This window comes from Zootoca vivipara, chromosome 1 (genome assembly GCF_965207765.1).
Source record: "Zootoca vivipara chromosome 1, rZooViv2.hap1.1, whole genome shotgun sequence".
Taxonomy (NCBI): domain Eukaryota; kingdom Metazoa; phylum Chordata; class Lepidosauria; order Squamata; family Lacertidae; genus Zootoca; species Zootoca vivipara.
The window spans coordinates 62,152,832-62,169,539 of NC_142582.1; the positions used below are offsets into that span (position 1 = coordinate 62,152,832).

Here is a 16,708-nt window from a genome sequence, read left to right on the forward strand (position 1 = left end):
CTGCATGGCGCTCTGCTGCAACTTGATTATATGTTTCCCATTTTTCCCAAACCTGTCCCTGGATGTTCCAAGGTTGGGCCCCTTCTTTTGACATCTACCTCAATTGAAGTTCATGGGGCAGTGTCTTCACTTGTCAAAGTGATGAATGGCTGCTTTGCATTTTTCTCAACATTGCAACTTAACCATGTTTTTGGTTTGTTTTCACTTTAGATCATTTCTTACCCACTCTGTGTTACTAAGAGTAATCCCAAAGTGGGTTAAATTCACAATGAAAAAACGTAATTCATAAGAAAACAGCAGAATGATAAAAATAATAGAGGGCCGCTTTGCTCTTCTTTCTTCACTCCACCCTAACTACCATTTGGACTGCCTGTTCCTGAGCCCTTCACCTCCCGTGGGTGAAACTTATTACCTTGGCATGCTGTCAGGGCACTAGTCTTGGATAACGTCTTTCTGCCAAACTGGAGTTTTCTGGGAATTTCTTGGCCCATGCCCTGAAACGACCTCACCCTTGATCTCCAAAACTATTAAACCTGTCATCGCCAGCCTGCTTCCTCACATCCAGTGGAACAGGAGTGCATCTGTAGCAATGGTGAGAATTTCTAGAGGATAAAAAATTAATAGTGTAGATCCAAGAGGGTGGGGTTTAAGAAATGTGGACTACAAACAAGGAACTAGAATTACATCATTACGTACATAATCTATCTTGCCGGCAATAATGTCTCTCATTGTTGGCGATAGGCAGTGCTATGAGTCATCCTCAGCCTAATGGTTGACAGGGCAGTAACAGGTATAAGACATGAATGGTGTCATCTTAACAATAATAAAATAAAAGCATAGATTGCACTGCAGTGGCACTGCAGCAATCTCTCAGCAGAAATTTTTCAATTATTTGGACTCTTAGACTGCAAAACGGTGTATAGTTATCTAAAGTCCCATTTAACTCAGCAGCACCTGCTTCCAATTGAAAATAGATGGGATCATACTACTGTGTTAGAATAAAGTAAGTATAAAGCAGAGACAGTCTGCATGTTTACTGGTGGACTACAGTCACTTACTTTGCCTCATTTGTAAAGGCAGTGGAGATGCAGGGACATAAGGGCTGACAATCCACGAGTTTGCTTCTCTCTGGAGGTCAAGGAATTTGGATGGATTGGTATAAACTGATGCAGCAGGTTTATCTGTTTGGCATTCATCTCTTTAGCCTCCTCTGCCTCTTCACAAGCACCCGTCTGGTCATCCTACACATTTGTCATGGATTTAATCCTATGTCAACCAAGATCCTTCTTTGTGGTCTCTTCTGTCCTTTCATACTTTTCACATTAATCAACACCTCTTCCCTTCTCCGTCTTCCACGCAGAGTCCAAAGATGCAGCTCTTTTGCCTTCTCCCCCCCCCCCCGGTCATGCAAAATCATGAATGGAATAATAGGGCAGATTTCTAATTTGCCGTTGCTGTTGAATATGTTGTTGTTTAGTCGTTTAGTCGTGTCCGACTCTTCGTGACCCCATGGACCATAGCACGCCAGGCACTCCTGTCTCGCACTGCCTCCCGCAGTTTGGTCAAACTCATGTTCGTAGCTTCGAGAACACTGTCCAACCATCTTGTCCTCTGTCGTCCCCTTCTCCTAGTGCCCTCAATCTTTCCCAACATCAGGGTCTTTTCCAAGGATTCTTCTCTTCTCATGAGGTGGCCAAAGTATTGGAGCCTCAGCTTCACGATCTGTCCTTCCAGGGAGCACTCAGGGCTGATTTCCTTAAGAATGGATAGGTTTGATCTTCTTGCAGTCCATGGGACTCTCAAGAGTCTCCTCCAGCACCATAATTCAAAAGCATCAATTCTTCGGCGATCAGCCTTCTTTATGGTCCAACTCTCACTTCCATACATCACTACTGGGAAAACCATAGCTTTAACTATACGGACCTTTGTCGGCAAGGTGATGTCTCTGCTTTTTAAGATGCTGTCTAGGTTTGGCTGTTGAATATAGTTCTTTCCAAAGGAGCGTCCCATGTCAGCAATTTTACAACATGTAACTAATTCTTATTAAACTTTAATATAGCATGGAAGCCAATTTCAGTATTGGACAGAGGAAGTTGATTTTAAATCTGTCTCAATACAGCATAAAGGGCTAGCCATCATGACATCAGTAGACCAATTACCTTTCTTTGCCTTCTTTCCTATTTGCTCACAATGGCAAGGTGAGCTGTGCTGAAGATGGGATGGGCAGAAAAATGGACAAGTTTGACGATGAAGCCAAATTATTTGGGATGCTGAAAACACAAGCAAATTCTGAAGAGCTCTGAAAGGATCTGTCCAAAATGGATAAATGGGGGGGCAACAAGGCAAACGAGAATCAGTACCAAGTGTGTAAACTGGTGCAAATTTGGGCTTAAACCCTTCTGCCAAGTTCACATACGCATTTATGAGGGTCTCAACTTGTGGTGAGTAACCAGAAAATAGATCTTAGGATCATGGTGGGTAGCTAAATAACAGTAACAACTAAGTATAGGAACAGAGAAAGCTGCTGATCAGATTCAGCAGTGCTCCTCCTCTTATGTGCCTGCTTGAATATTCCTACCATTTGGTGAGCATCTCCCTGTTATAATCCTAAAGTTGCAGCCCAACCCTATGCAAATGTTATGAGAAATAAATACCACTGTGTTTATGGAGAAGTGATTTTAGATAATGTAGGTGTAAAATTTCAGACATGGTAAATTTGGATTTGTTGCAGTGGATTTTAGCAGTGTTTAAGAAACTTCTGTCTGAAGCAGGCCATCAACCCTACTGGCTAATGGAAGGGCTGGCCCTGGGTGGTGAAAGTGGGTGCCTCTCACATAGACCCTAAGAATAAGTGAAGTGTGATTCTGTGCTGCAAGGATGTTGGGGAGAATTGAGTGCTAGGAGTAGGAGGAACTGAGACACAGTGAGGGGTTAATGCTAGTGGAAAGCACTTCCATTCATGCAAGATAGAGCACCTGGTTTTCACCAATCCCACTGCCTGCTGCAGTCCTCCTGTGTTCCCCAAAAAGCTGCCCTTAAGGACTAGATCCCTTCTCCAATAGTATGGGATATGGTACGTAGGACTGCTATAAGTAGCGAGCAATCAGTGAAAAGTGCCACACTTATAACATTTGAAAGAATAAAAGGTGCCGGTACTGCATACTCTTGAGTACCCACAGAAAACAACCCTGGTAAAGCCCATATTCATTCAGAATAACCAGCCAAATCTCTGCCTGCAAGCTGCAGATTTTACAAGCAAGAACTTTCTCTGACAGATGAACTTTCTCTCTTTTCTGTCTTGGAGCGTAGCGTTCTAACCATGCCTCAGAAGCCAGAACACTGTCTTCTGGAGGTCACAAATAATGCCTTACACACTCCCTGCACATTTTTGCCTTTGTTTGCTCTTATTCTCAGAATGATTCCAATAGTTGTTGGGAAACCTTGTCCATAATTTCACTTTATAATTATCATTTTCCTGACCCTTGGCTAACTTTTCCAAGTCCCCGGTTAAAATGGTAGTACTTTTACTACAGCACACACAGAAACTACTGACAGGATTTTGAATGTTTTCCAAACACCTATGAAACAAGTGAAGGTCAGGGAAAGAGGACAAAACTTCCTGCATCTTCCTCCTCCCACATATTGCAGCACCCTTTTCAACTTCTGCCCAATTACAAAGCCACCATCCCCTCCTATTCTACCCTTGATTTCATATTCCTGCCTTCATTTTTTTCCCCATCCCACCCCCTTCCTTCTTTTTTTCAACCTCCCTTTGCACCCATTTTCACCTTCTTGCTCCATCCCTTTTCCTTTTACACAACTTTTAGAAGACAACGGAAGGCAGCCCTGTATCAAGAGGTTTTTAATGCTTGATGGTTTTATTATGTTTTTAGATATGCTGTAAGCCACCCAGAGTGGCTGGGAAAACCCAGCAGATGGGCAGGGTATAAATAACAAAATTATTATTATTATTCCTTCCTCCTCTTTCCTTTTCTCAACTCTCCCTTATATGCTGACCACCCCCACTTCCATGCCTTCTCCTCTCTCCTATTCTGCAGCTCCCTTTGCACACCCACCCTAGGATGATATATGGTACTGTCTTTCCAAGATGAATAGAATCTTATGAGCAAGCCTGTCAGTTTCCTTGTTCGGTTAGAGAAGGTTAAGTTCAGTTGATGGATGTTGTACATGTATGGGTGTGTGCTTGTAATAAAATATATGTTCCAAACTACTATGTTGAATCTGGAACTTCCTGTTGAAGACAACACACGGTGTTAGGAGTGAACTATGTTGTGTGAAGGATCTCTGCAGTTGCTTTTAAACCACCACTTTCGCCCTCTCAGTGTTCCTTCCTTCTTGTTTCCATACCGCAGCCACAGCTGATGTGCAACCTGTCTTCTCTTTTGCTTACCCCTGCATTGGCTTTGTGCAAATCCAGGACACTACAAATCCTCCAATGGGAGTTGTTGTTGTTGTTGTTGTTGTTGTTGCTGTTATTTATTGAATTTATGCTGTAGTTGTTTAGTTGTTTAGTCGTGTCCGACTCTTCGTGACCCCATGGACCAGAGCACGCCAAGCACTCCTGTCTTCCACTGCCTCCTGCAGTTTGGTCAGACTCATGTTGGTGTCTTTAAGAACGCTGTCCAACCATCTCATCCTCTGCCGTTCCCTTCTCCTAGTGCCCTCAATCTTTCCCAACATCAGGGTCTTTTCCAGGGAGTCTTCTCTTCTCATGAGGTGGCCAAAGTATTGGAGCCTCAGCTTCACAATCTCTCCTTCCAGTGAGCACTCAGGGCTGATTTCCTTCAGAATGGATAGGTTTGATCTTCTAGCAGTCCATGGGGCTGCAATTTATTGAATTTATATACTACCCTATACCTGGAGGTCTCACGGTGGTTCACAGAAAGGAGTTGTGTTTAAAAGCTCCTCACACACATCTTGAAACAGATTTAAGGAGGGTATGGGGTGAGTGCTAAAAGGAGGAGTGTTGAGACAGTTCTATCCTTGTATTGGCCAGATGGTTTCTTAGCACTATACTGGATACAAGCCCCAGCTTCTAATCCAGCTCTCTTGGCTGGTCACCCCACTAAAAACAGAGGGCTCTGCCTTTTGCATATCCTCATTAAAAGCAGTCATGAATAAAAACATTTTTTGGAGTCTGCCAAAGCTATAGAAATGGAGGTGGCTGGTTGTATGGTAGAGGTAGAGGTAAAACAGAATTGTAGAGACACCACTAGAAAATCTGGGGGTCAACCCCACAATTTTGGCCTGTGCACACTGGCTTTTACCTACACAGGCCCTATTCAGGTGGGTCGTCCCCATGTGGATAGTGGAAGTGTGCTGGATCTCTACATAGCATCAAAGGGGAAGGAGAGGGAGACAAGACCAAAAGTTCACACAAAGCCAAGGTTCATGAAAACAAAATCCAAAATCAACGGTTCAGTAATACCCTGTTTCCCCAAAAATAAGACATACCCATAAAATAAGCCGTAGCAGGATTCCTAAGCATTTGCGCAATATAAGTCATATCCCGAAAATAAGACATAGTGATAGGCGCAGTTCTGGAGGGTGCCAAGGAAGAGGTGAGGCTGGATGTGTAATTAAAAAATAAGACATCCCCTGAAAATAAGCCATAGTGTCTCTTCTTGAGGAAAAAATAAATATAAGACAGTGTCTTATTTTCGGGGAAACATGGTGCCTTTATTGGGGCAAATGAAATGCTACAAAAATGTGAAAGCTTTCAAGTCATCAGAACTCTTCATTGGGCAAGATATTACACAAATAAAACCTGACATAGGAAGCTTTTAGGGCTAAGCAGCAAATCACTAGCACCAGGTAGCCAGAATGAACTGAGAGACACTGAGGAGAAAGGTGAACCAGTGTGACTATGGGCAATGACTTGTATCAGGGAGGTTAAGATAAATAATTGTGCCAGGTGGTGCTGTGGTCTAAACCACTGAGCCTAGGGCTTGCCGATCAGAAGGTCGGCGGTTCGAATCCCCGCAACAGGGTGAGCTCCTGTTGCTCGGTCCCTGCTCCTGCCAACCTAGCAGTTCGAAAGCACATCAAAGTGCAAGTAGATAAATAGGGACTGCTCCAGCGGGAAGGTAAACGGCGTTTCCGTGCGCTGCTCTGGTTCGCCAGAAGCAGCTTGTCATGCTGGCCACATGACCCAGAAGCTGTCTGCGGACAAACGCTGGCTCCCTCGGCCTATAGAGCAAGATGAGCGCCACAACCCCAGAGTCGGACATGATGGTCAGGGGCCCCTTTACCCCAGAGTCGGACCTGATGGTCAGGAGCCCCTTTACCTTTATTTCTTTTGTATAGGTAATGGCCAAAGACATCTCTTCAATATGAAGGAATAGCTGAAACAACCCACGTAAATGGCTGTTGAATTGATTGCTGGCTGCTACTTACTCCCTTCAAATTATGCACAATTAGTTGACATGGTAGGGAGATGAAAAAACCAGTTTCATGGCCAGTCAGAATTAATGAGGAGAGCCAGGAGTTTCAAGGTCCCATGGAGGATATTTTAATGTTTTGCTAGCGTATGCTAAAATATGAAAGGCCAGCCCAGATCATATGTAAGATAAAGGGAAATTAAATATGAATACTAATATCCACAAGAAAGTACAGTATATTTCTCTCAATCATACACAACAGATCACCTTGTTTGGCAAAGATGAAGGATATGACTCTATCTTATGATACTAAACAAATATTTCTAACATATAATGGATCTGCAGTATTGGTAAAATCTGTTTTCATATTTTTGAATCCTAGCTCTCTATCTCGTTGAAGAAGAAAATAACAAAATGAGTGGTTATTTGAAGAGGGGGGGGGAAATAGTGGTGTGAGATCATCACATTAAACTTCACATATACCTAAGTTAGAAGGTAAAATGGAAACACACAAATATAGAAAATGTGGTACTGGGTGAAGAATTCAGCATATTGAGAAACTGAGTGGGGACAAGTTCTGAGTCTTATGTGAAGATGTGAATTTGGGCTAGGGGACGAGGTCAGACTTTATGATGCCTGAGTCTCTTTTAATTCCTGGGGTCCTAGATTCAGCAAAGGTTAAAATCTAATGGAGCATTCAATTGTTGAAGCCCCCAGGCCTGCTTCTTGGTGGGCCTAAGCATGGTTGTAAGTATAACAGAAGGAAGCGGCTTTGTGCCAGAGGGCAAATGGGTGGGTCCCCTCTCCCTCACCTGGCTGGAAGTGGGAAAGACAAAAGTGTGTGTGTGTGTGTATGTGTGTGTCGGGAGACCCTGGGAGGGGAACAAGTTCACCCAGGGACAGGAACTAAGGGGTCTAGCCAAGCAAGAGGAGGGCTGGCTGGAGTGCGAGCCGGAAGGCGGTGCAAGGGCTCTGAGCGAGGCGGAGGGGTCTAGGGATGCTACTGACTCGTGTGCGGGAGAGGAGGTGTCCTGCAGCAGGGGAGGTATCAGAAGTGGGGGAATCGAGGAGGCTGTTTAGCAGCTCGGGGGAGGGGTCTGGCCAGTGTGGTGTAGTGGTTAAGAGCGGTAGACTCATAATATGGGGAACCGGGTTCGTCTCTCCGCTCCTCCACATGCAGCTGCTGGGTGACCTTGGGCTAGTCACACTTCTCTGAAGTCTCTCAGCCCCACTCACCTCACAGAGTATCTGTTGTCGGGGAGGAAGGGAAAGGAGATTGTTAGCCACTTTGAGACTCCTTCGGGTAGTGATAAAGCGGGATATCAAATCCAAACTCCTCCTCCTCCTCCTCCTCCTCCTCCTCCTCCTCCTCCTCTTCTTCTTCTTCTTCTTCTTCTTCTTCTTCTTCTTCTTCTTCTTCTTCTTCTTCTTCTTCTTCTTCTTCTTCTTCTTCCTCTTCTTCTTCCTCTTCTTCTTCCCTCCCCTGAGGTCCGTAGACGGGAAAAGCATCAGGAGCCAAGAAGGAAACGAGGCGGGCCAAGGTTGTTTTGCTGGTGTAGATCGAGACACGTGCCAGTTCCGAATTCTGACTCTGAATAGGCAGTCATGTCTTTCTGAACTCTGAACTGTACATATGTATATAGTATTAAAATCTGAAAACCCATCACTGAGCCTTGGTGGTCTTTGGTCGTGGGAAGCCGCACACCAGCCCTGACAGTGTGTGTGTGTGTGTGTGTGTGTGTGTCTGTAAGAGATCGAGAAAAAGAGAGGAGAGAGCACTGGGTTAGAAGCAGGTAGAAGCCAGAGGATGAGAGCCATGCTTGATCTCTGCTTGAATCCAAGACTGGGACTATGGAAAGAGCAAACCTTCTGGGGTGTTAATGCTGTGAGCTCCTCCATCATAAGCTCAGGTTGTTTTATATATATGTGAAAATAAACCACATATAATAAAGACATCACAGTCTTTACTGTCCCCCATTCCTTAGAAACAGAACCCTACTTAAGCACCTGGACCCCCTGGAAACTTGCACCACCTGAAGATTGGGGTGGCAGGCAACACACTATCACTATTTCACTATTTAAATAACTTGGTTCAGCTCTGAAAAGTTTGAGCAGAACCGCAATTGCATTCAATTTCGTCACACTTGGATTGCAACATCTGAAATGGGTTCTGTAGCCCAGTCCAGACACGCCCAGAGAGGCACTGCATAAGCCTAGGTCTCTAGTGTGAGTGGGTGGCATTGTGGTATAAACCTCCAAGCCTCTTGGGCTTGCTGATTGGAAGGTCAGCAGTTTGAATCCGCGTGATGAGGTGAGCTCCCATTGCTCTGTCCCAGCTTCTGCCAACTTAGCATTTTGAAAGCATGCCAGTGCAAGTAGATAAATAGGCACAGCTGTGGCAGAAAGTTAAACAGCGTTTCTGTGCGCTCTGGCACTCATTACGATGTTCTGTTGCACAAGAAGTGGTTTAGTCATGCTGGCTACAAGACCCGGAGAGCTGTCTGTGGACAAATGCCGGCTTCCTCGGCCTGGAAGAGAGATGAGTGCCATGCCCCATAGTCACTTTTGACTGGACTTAACTGTCCAGGGGTCCTTTACCTTTACCTTTTATCTAGGTCTTTAGCATGGCAAAGGGATGGTGACGAAAACAGCAACACCTTGTCACTATGACCCCTTTGCCATGCTTGAGGCCAAGGAGAATGCATACGTAGCCATGGTATAACACTCTGCACATGCTTGGAGGAAATTTGTGAAATCCATTCTGTATGGAACAAATTGCTCTGGAATGGGGTGTGTGTGAGAGAGAGAGAGAAAGAGAGAGAGGGTGTGCACTTTGAATTGTTTACAAAGGTAACAAATACAGACACAGGAGCTTTGATGCAATGTATAGTAATAAATAATAATAGAAACAATACAGTGCTTATGATCTGTAAGGGCAAAGATATTTATGCTTCAGAAGGAATCAGCAATTGCAACATCTGTATTATATAAACAAGTGTTTGCATTTGAAGATACTGCATGCTCCACATAACATTCCACCTCTGCTCTTTATAATTGAAGGAATTATTTCCTGGATTCCAAATGCTTATTATGTAATTAACAGTATCGCCACTCTAGGCTGCAATAGGCTGTCATAGTTCTTTAGCCACTTACTCTAGAACAATCCCATTGACCTCAATTACATTATTCTGGGCTTCAAGTTTTGATATTTGACCCAAGCATTATTTTTAATATTTTCTAGATTATTTACTATGCTACCTGCATTTGTTAGGAGAAACATATATTAGTTTCATTATCTGGGACTATAGATTTTTATACTCATGCAAACTTAAATATATATATATATATTCTGGGAGTTTTCACACTCAGAGCAGCAAAACATAAACTTTCCCTTTGAACCTTATATAAATCTAGGGGCAGTAGGGAGGAAATCGGTGGTGCTGGTATTATCATAGCATATATTTCTTCAAACAGAGTCAACATGAGATCACTTGTCAGGCATTATAATGAATGAAGTAATTTGTTTTGATGAGTTGTTCCTCTATAGTTGACGTTATTTGTGCATACTATAAATGTTAAATTGTGGTAGCAGTAACATGTTGTTGTGTAGACAACTGTGACATGTTATCTTTCCAGTCATTATTACCCATAAAATAACTAAAGAGCAAAAGCACCATTTGTTGTCTAACTTTGACTCAAATCCAGCAAATACTGGTAGTTTTTCTTGTGTCCAACAGCATGGGTCCAAGTGATGCAAAAATATGCATGGTGGTAGCTTGTGTTGGGCCACCACTGTGTGTGAGGTTAGGAAAACTTTTATCAGGCAAAATACAAAGATAGTTGTATGGGGGCAGAGAGAGGATAGGTGACATATAAAGACAGGGGAGGGCCCTTGGTCTAGTATGGGGGAAGGGTATTTGGCAAAAGGGTATGCAGGGGTAACAAGCAGAGTGAGCCCTCAGTGAAACTGGTATGTGTATAAAATACCTAGCTGTAAAGCATATTAGTATCAGCATATTTATGCTACAAACTTAAACTGCTTTAATAATCATTCTATCACTCCAGTGGAATTCTCAGACCCCTCAATGAACCACAGCTCCCAGAATTTGGGGTGTGAGAGAGAGAGATGGGGGGAAGGAGCCATGTAAATTAAAACAGTTGTTAAAGTGATCTAAGGCTCTTCAGCCTACTCCTTCTTTTACCACACAGAACTATTATGATGATATATGGGATTAGGATCACACACACACACAGGCACAGCACTCACAAATATTGCCCTAGTTACCTGTGCTGTGATGTCAGTGTCATGCTGCTGTGACTGTGAGGTGATGTCATGTTTTGTGACATTTGTTGGCACGGTAGTCGTCCAGCGTAGTTTGAAGCCCTTAAGTGTTGTCTTAGTAAGCTTTAAGTGTGGCTTGTAAAAGTGTTATCACTGCAAGAACAATTTATTATTATTATTGTACATTGTAAATCAGTGTTTATTGGAAGGGAGCAGACATACTCATGCAAAGCATCTGGAGAACTTCTGAACCGCCTTTGAATAGAGCTGAAAATAACAAGGTATATAATATATATAGTACCTTATCTTGCCGCAACATTTTTGTCTAAGCACCAGTATAACCCTTGAACTCAGCACAGCTCTGGGAAAGGAGCTTGTTAACTAGTTCTATTCTCTATCAAGCTCAAAAGGAAAGGAGACTTTCTGATCAAAGGATATTTGCGCCTTCTGCTCTTGGAGTTGTCTTTGTTAGCTAATTGCTTCTGCACTGGAGTGCTTGAGCTCTTGTATCTAAGGTGCAAATCATTTGTCTTATTAGAAGCAGCTATTACTTCATGTGTTAAAATGCATTACTGTGCCAAACCCTCACATAGCCTGGAAAGACAGCTTAACCAATTAATCAGGGGTTCCACAAAAGTGCACGATAGTAAGGAGCCAGATTTAGGGGGATAATGTTTGAAAAACATGTCATCATAAACCAATCTAACACAAGAGCAAACTTTTATTTCAGGCAAGCCAGCAATACAGCCAGTGTTGGGGTGTTTGTTTAAGCAAGTGTATGTTGCAAGATTTATGTTGTTTGGCAGCTCTCTTACTTGTAGCAGCTACATAAACTTCAAGCATCTACATAGGAAATAAAACAAAGACCAAAAAGCTCTATACAGTAGTAGATAAACAGCATAATGCAAGTTAAGTTTATATCGAAAAAATTGTAATAATCTTTAGCTCAGAGGTTGCTAGGCTACTTAATTGTGACAACTTCATCTTAAGTTACACTCAAAGCAGACTTGTATTGGTTTGTTGTAAGTGTCTGAATGCTGCGAACCGTGCTTCTTGGCTTAACGGTATCAGATTGTTTTGCAGTGCAATGTGTAAGCAGTAGGCTGGGTTAACAACTATAGAATTCAGCCTAGGTATGAGAGCACAATTTTTGCCTTTTTTTAAAAAAGCAACTCTGTGCCCCTATTTTGTTTTCCAGATTCTCAGAAGAGAGCATCCATTGCCTTAAAAAGGCAAGCTACAAATTCTTCCTCGATATGTTGCAGAGGAATTGCACCGAGAATGAATCAAACAGTAGAATTAGGACTTAAGAAGAATGTTGGTATAAGCCGCCGTATACTGTCAGAACATTTGTCTATCTTGAGCTCAGTATTGCCTAAATTGGAACAACTTCTATGAGCCACTTCCTGTCTTACTACGTTCAGACATGGTGATGGGACCCTTGAAGTGATTCTAGCAATAGGCAGAGGAAACTGAACAGAGTCTGGGGTGGTGTACAGTAGAGCAGTGAATTCACCACTGGCTCCTGCTGGCTAGGGCAGAAGGTGAAGTGACAATAATCCCACCCACCCCTTTTTTCTGTTCCAGGTTGATGCAGCAGAAGGGCCCACATTGGACCCTTCACCAGGAAATGGACCAGCATTGACTTCAGACCAGTGGATGTTTTTCTGGCCTTGCTCAGTTCCACAATGCTGTTTCAGCGGGCCTTACACTGACTGGCTGGCAGGCACACACACACACACACGGGGGGGGGGGGGGGGAGCTTCCATAGCAGCTTGGCTCCTCTGCATCCTAACCCCTTACAACATCATGGATGTGTGTGTGTGTGTGTGTGTGTGTGTTAGGATTATGGCTGTGGCTGTACCAGTACTTCATTTTTGTTTTACTTTTTTGTTAGTCTGCCCCTCCTTAATGCTGTGCATACTTTTTTTTTATTGTAAATCACATTGAGGCTATTTTTAGTAGTAGTAAATGTGTTATAAATAGCAGCACAGGAATTGTCTGCAAGAGCCTCATCCTGCTATGCCAAGTGACCCTGCAAGTGACACTGGTGTGCTAATGCTCCATCCTGCTGCTGCTAGACGTAGTAAGCTGAGCACATACTTGGACTGGGCACATACTGTGGGACTTTATGGCAGCCTCCACAGTCACATCCCCATAGCTATGCCCCTGCCAAGACTATGAACGTTTGACCAATACAAACATTATGGCTGCAATAACAAGTCATTTCTCCCATACTCTCTTCCCTTTAACATCCAGCCTAAGTCTGGTGGACTCAAGAGTTTGCTTAATATTTTGTGACATTTTGGTTGCCCGTAATTAAGAGATTTGGATTTTTTCTGAAATAAAAGTGGCATACTAATGTAACCTAGCTCTTCTTATTAGGTTATTTGGTGGGTTTGTGTCTAGAAGCGGAAGAAAAAAGACTTCTATATTTGGCTTGCAACATACTAGCACATAGTTGGGCAAAAGATTACTGCAATGCAGGGGGTTGGACTAGATGACACTTGTGGTCACTTTCAACTCTACAATTCTATCATTCAGTGATTCTATGATTCATACAGTACAGGATATCACAATCTCTGTTGTGAAATAAGTGGCAGTACGTCATCTCTGCCCATCACTGCATTATTTCTTGCGAGAGGATCTGCTGATGGGCAGCTGCCAACCTACCAAGAGATGCAAGTGTGAGTAAGAACTCACGTTTCAATTTATAAGGTTCCAAGAGGGCAGGGCTTCTTGGGATATCAACCTGTACATCAAGGGTGTTTACAATGTATTTCTTTTTGAATTGTTCTTTGCTACGTTCAAGGAGCTATACACACATTATCTCACTCAGTAATTCTCACAACCATGTAAAGCAGGTGTGGACAACTTTTTTCCCCCTGCTGAGGAACATTCTGTGTGTGTGTGGGGGGGGGATCTGCCAGAGGCCACATGCTGACAGTGGGCGGAGCTGAAACTGATGACAAATGTGCTCCGGATAACTAATCTGGAATAAAGACCAATCATTCTGAAACTACATAAAAATAAAAGGAGGCTTTTAAAAAGCCAGGAAAAGACTCATCAATGAAGTGGAGTGGAATCACATGTAGCCCCTAGATCACAGGTTTCCCATTTTAAGTTAAAGGGGTGGTGATGGTCACTGGTTGTCTTAATAGTGCAGAGATGGCACACACAGAGGCTGAAAAATAGGAATATACCACAGGCACAGCCCCCATACCATGGGAGTAGCCAGGATTTTTGTTAGGGGAAGGCCTCTTGTTGGGGGGGGGACCCTCACCTAGCTATGCATTTTTTATTGATTTGGGGCAGGGCAGCTGCCCCCTGCCCCCCCCTACGCTCATGCCCCATACTGTACATGTCTATTCAGAAATGAGTCCCCCTGAATTCAATAAGACTTACTCCCAGGTAAATAAATGACTATATGATTGCAGCCCTAGTGAGTTTGAGGCAGGGGGCGATAGCCAAACTAGAGAATTGAAGTTTCACAGATCGGCATCTGCAAAAAAACAAATCAAACAAAGTTACAAAAAACAAACACCTCCCCGATCATGGCCCTCTCTTAGCCTAACCTATCTCAAAGGGATATAAAAGATAAAAGGGAAAATATTATACTGTATGTAAGAGATAAATGGAATCAAAACAGCACATTGCTTTGATTTCGCCCGTGCTCCTCTCGATGGCAGGGATTTTCTTCCAGTTCACTGCACAATGCCTGCCAGGTTTAGGGTAAGGAAGATGCCACTAATCATGAATCATCCAAGTTCTGCACCTGCTGAACATCTACTTGTTGCACAGCTGCGGAAAGTATCGGTCGTCTTCCGCGGCGCAGGGGGGAAGGGACGAGCAGCCTCCGCCGCCGCCTTCCCGGGCAGCTCCCGCCGCGCTGCCCCCGGGGCTCCTTGGGTGGCTGCTGGCAGCGGCGAGGCGGAGAGAGCAGGGGCCTTCCCCGAGGAGCCCTCCCCCGGAGTGGGCGGGGCCAAGGCGAGCTCTCGGGGACTTGAGCGAAGGCAGCGGGGGAAGAAGAGAGAGCAAGAGACGCGTCGCGCTCGCTGCCTCGCGCTGCATCCCGCATCCGCCCCCCCCGTCCTCCGCGCGCGCCCGCCTCCTTCCTTGCCGCGGGACGACGATGTCTTCTTCTTCCTCGCCCAAGGCAGAGAGGAAGCCGTGGAGCTTGGGGCGCTTGTCCGTCACGTCCAGGAAAGGCAGCATGAAACCCTCGGCTCTGGAGCTGGCCGAGAACGCCGCCAACGCGCACTACGCGCCTTTCTCGCTCTCCGCACCCGCGGGGGGGACGCCCGGCGGCGGCACCGGCTGCGCGCCTCAGCAGCGCTCGCGGTACGTCGAGGGGTCCGAACCCACGGTGGCCATGAGCGGCGGCGGCGGCGACTACCCTCGCCCTCCGGTCAGCTTCGACCCGCGCGTCTCCATCTACAGCGTCCGCAGACCTCTGCTGAGCCGCAGCCACATCCAAGGCAGGGTCTACAACTTCCTGGAGAGACCCACCGGCTGGAAGTGCTTCGTCTATCACTTCACTGTGTGAGTCCAAAAACGGCTTTTTGGTTAGCTTTTGGTTAGAAGCGACCCCCCTCATAAGGGCCCCCCTTCTTCCCTGAGGAGCCCGACGGCGGCTCCCGGGGTCAAGTAGCGGGGAGGGCGGGCAGGTGGGCGGGCAGGAAGGCTGCTCGTCGTCGTTTTCTGTCAAGGAAAGGCGGGAAAAGGGCTTCGGGGAGCCTGGCGCACGCTTGCGAAGGGCGCGCGGCTCGTTCGGCGCCCGCCGGAGCCCCGCCCACCGGAGATTGACAGCCCTCGCGCGACGCGTGTTTACCCGGCGGACTTTTCCGACCGAAGTTGACCTAGTCAGGATGCTGAGGGTGGCAGCCCGACCTACTAGGTTAGCATCCTCCTGTGGGAGTGAGGCAGCGGTTTCTAAACTTTTGAGTTTAGAGAAAAAGGGGAATAAGAGGTGGCTTGAGAGAAGTTTGTAAAATTATGCCTGGCGTGGAGAAAGTGAGTAGAGAAAGGCTTTTCTCCCTCTTTTCTAACACCAGAAGTCGCCGACAATGCGATGAAGCCGAATGTAGGAAGATCCAGGACAGATCAAAGATACTTTTTCACACAGTGCATTAGTTAAACTGTGGAACTCCCTCCCACAGGACACAGTGATCGCCACAGACTTGGATGGCTTTAAAAGAGCATCGGACAACTGCATGGAGGAGAGGGCTGTCAATGGTGACTAGCGGTGATGGCTATGCTCTGCCCTCACAGTTGGAGGCAGCAATGCTTTTGAATACCATTTGCTGGACACCACAGGAGGGCAAGAGTGCTCTTGTGCTCAGATCCCACTTGCAGGTTTCCCACAGGCCTCCACTTGGCCACTGTGAGAACAGGATGCAGGGCTGGGTTATTTATTTGATTAATTTCTATACCACCTGATGATTGCAGGGCGACTTACTATATAAAAACACAAAAATGCATAACATAGTAACAAGCAAAAACAACAACCCAGCCCCCACAATATGGACTCATCCAAGAGCACTCTTCTTATGTTTTTATGTCCTATATACCTTACGCTTTAGCAGCTCTTAGGAAAACTTTCATAGTGTCCCATTAGATATTTAACAGACCAAGCCTTGGCATACTTTCTTGGAAGTAAGTTGCATTGCGTTCCATGAAGTTTGCTGCCAGGAAAGTATTCCGAGCATTGCAGCCTAATTGTAGGCGCTGTCTGCCTGTAACATTTAATTGCCTAGATTCATGCATAACGTTTGCTACAGATAAATCCTTTGAAAGGTAGCAAACGTGAAAGGTACTCCCTTACAGGTGCATATGCAGATAAGTTATTTCCAGGATTAATGTCAATAGATGCTAGGTTGCCGGGGCAGAGGGGAGGGAGATAGCTCCAGAAGATGGCAACTGTTGATATCCTTTACTCTGGCTAGGTACCTGTTCTGCATGGTGTGGTGCTGCATTGTGGCTTCTCTGTGCTAAAGGTCCAGGCAGATACACTCTCTATTTGATG

General features: G+C 45.1%; 1 protein-coding gene across 2 annotated transcripts in view; it reads left to right on the top strand.

Moving 5' to 3' along the window:
- The first annotated feature begins 9,331 nt into the window (after positions 1 to 9,331).
- Positions 9,332 to 16,708, top strand: part of KCNQ1 (potassium voltage-gated channel subfamily Q member 1) — a 293,005-nt gene continuing 285,628 nt past the window's right edge. For both annotated transcript variants that reach the window (XM_035120964.3, XM_035120972.3), the window contains exon 1: positions 9,332 to 15,225. In XM_035120964.3, coding sequence (XP_034976855.1) covers positions 14,816 to 15,225 — 410 coding nt within the window. In that variant the 5' untranslated portion in view covers positions 9,332 to 14,815. The remainder of the gene's footprint in view (positions 15,226 to 16,708) is intronic.